At 37.9% G+C, this 1,447-nt stretch overlaps 1 protein-coding gene across 1 annotated transcript in view; it reads right to left on the bottom strand.

Annotated features, from left to right (window-relative positions):
- Nucleotides 1-1,427: 1,427 nt before the first annotated feature.
- Nucleotides 1,428-1,447, bottom strand: part of C922_05241 (hypothetical protein) — a gene marked incomplete at both ends in the record, with an annotated part of 1,425 nt that continues 1,405 nt past the window's right edge. Inside the window, one exon of the mRNA XM_008820813.1 lies at nt 1,428-1,447. Coding sequence (XP_008819035.1) covers nt 1,428-1,447 — 20 coding nt within the window.

Genomic DNA, 1,447 nt, shown 5'->3' with positions numbered 1-1,447 from the left:
CTTTCTCTTTTCCCTTTCCTTTCATAATTTCATGTATGTGCAATGCCTACAATTCTTCGGACACCGGAGAAAGCAGGTGCAAGTGTAGCATATTTAAGTATTACGATGTTAATTCTTGTGTTTGTTCTATCCCTCTACTATTTCAGTTGCAGGTGGAAATTTGTGTACTCGCCCTTTAGGCTCAAGCGTATGTAAATACGTACTATGTTCATAATTCTCCGTCCCCATGTGGATGTCTTTGTATCCCCTATAATATATGTGCACATCTGGACAGGAAGTCAATCGACTTGGTATTCTTTCGCCTGTTTCTTTTGCACTATCAGCGACTGTGTCCAGATGGCGTGTATTTTCAATTACATTAATAAAATATTTACGCTCCCATATGCAGACAACGATTTAATTTAATAACTGCTACATAATGTATAGATCCACATTCTGCCATTGCACCATACGCCCAGATAATAGCGATAAACTATAACTCAACAACTTGGAGGAATCCATCTACTAGAACTATTAAAACGGAATCGTGTAATGAGAGAAATAATGAATCCCCCGAAGCGAGAGAGAAGAAGGCATATAAGCAGAAATATGCGCACAGCGTACAGAAGCTAAGCCATTTATGCATAAAACCATATTGAGTGTGGAAAGAATCCAGTAAAACAATTTGAAAACACGTACAAAGAGAATCCCAAAAATCTCAACGCCGATTATGGTTCATATATATATTATATTCTGTAGGCCGCATATCTCGAGAATGCACCCGACTTTATTGACACCAAATTAAATATTATTGATGTTCCTCCTACGGTTAAAGAAAGGATTATATAGATTTGTCTCAACCGGACCATAACAGATTCTAACGTGTTCTTAAATGAATTCGAAACACGACGAAGTAAAAGCATCACAAGTTGTCGTACAAAATCTTCAGAAGGAGATTCCAATGTTAAGAGGACCATGTCTCGTATCTGCATTGCCTATATGCTGTTTATACTTATGTACACTCACGAAGTTGTATTCATGTATACATTCCTTAATAAATTTCTTGCATTAGACTATTTTAGAAAAATGCTACATTTACAATTACGCTTACTTCTGAAGGATTATAGGCACCTAAGGAATATTAGCACCCCGGAGGCTAACAAACACGCTCAGTTTTCGTCAAATTTCTTTGGGGCAATGTGCTCCTATTCTGTTATACATACGTGTGCTCCTCAGAAGTTCGATAACTTCTGATGAGAAGTGCACACGTGTCGTTATCCTGCACTCTGATTGCATATATGGGAAACGTTACTCCTTGTGGCAAAAGAACCGATGCTTTCATTTTCAAAGGAGCGACATCAAACATTTATGCGGGGAAGTGCAGTGAAAATGATTCTCCTGCGAATTGTGCATGTCTGCACATAGTTTGCACAGCAGTGTAACATTTTCTATATAGTATGTTGTATGT

The sequence above is a fragment of the Plasmodium inui genome, assembly GCF_000524495.1.
Source record: "Plasmodium inui San Antonio 1 unplaced genomic scaffold supercont1.47, whole genome shotgun sequence".
Lineage (NCBI taxonomy): Eukaryota > Apicomplexa > Aconoidasida > Haemosporida > Plasmodiidae > Plasmodium > Plasmodium inui.
The sequence above is the reverse complement of the archived record's forward strand: the minus strand, read 5'-3'. Positions and strand labels throughout refer to the sequence as shown.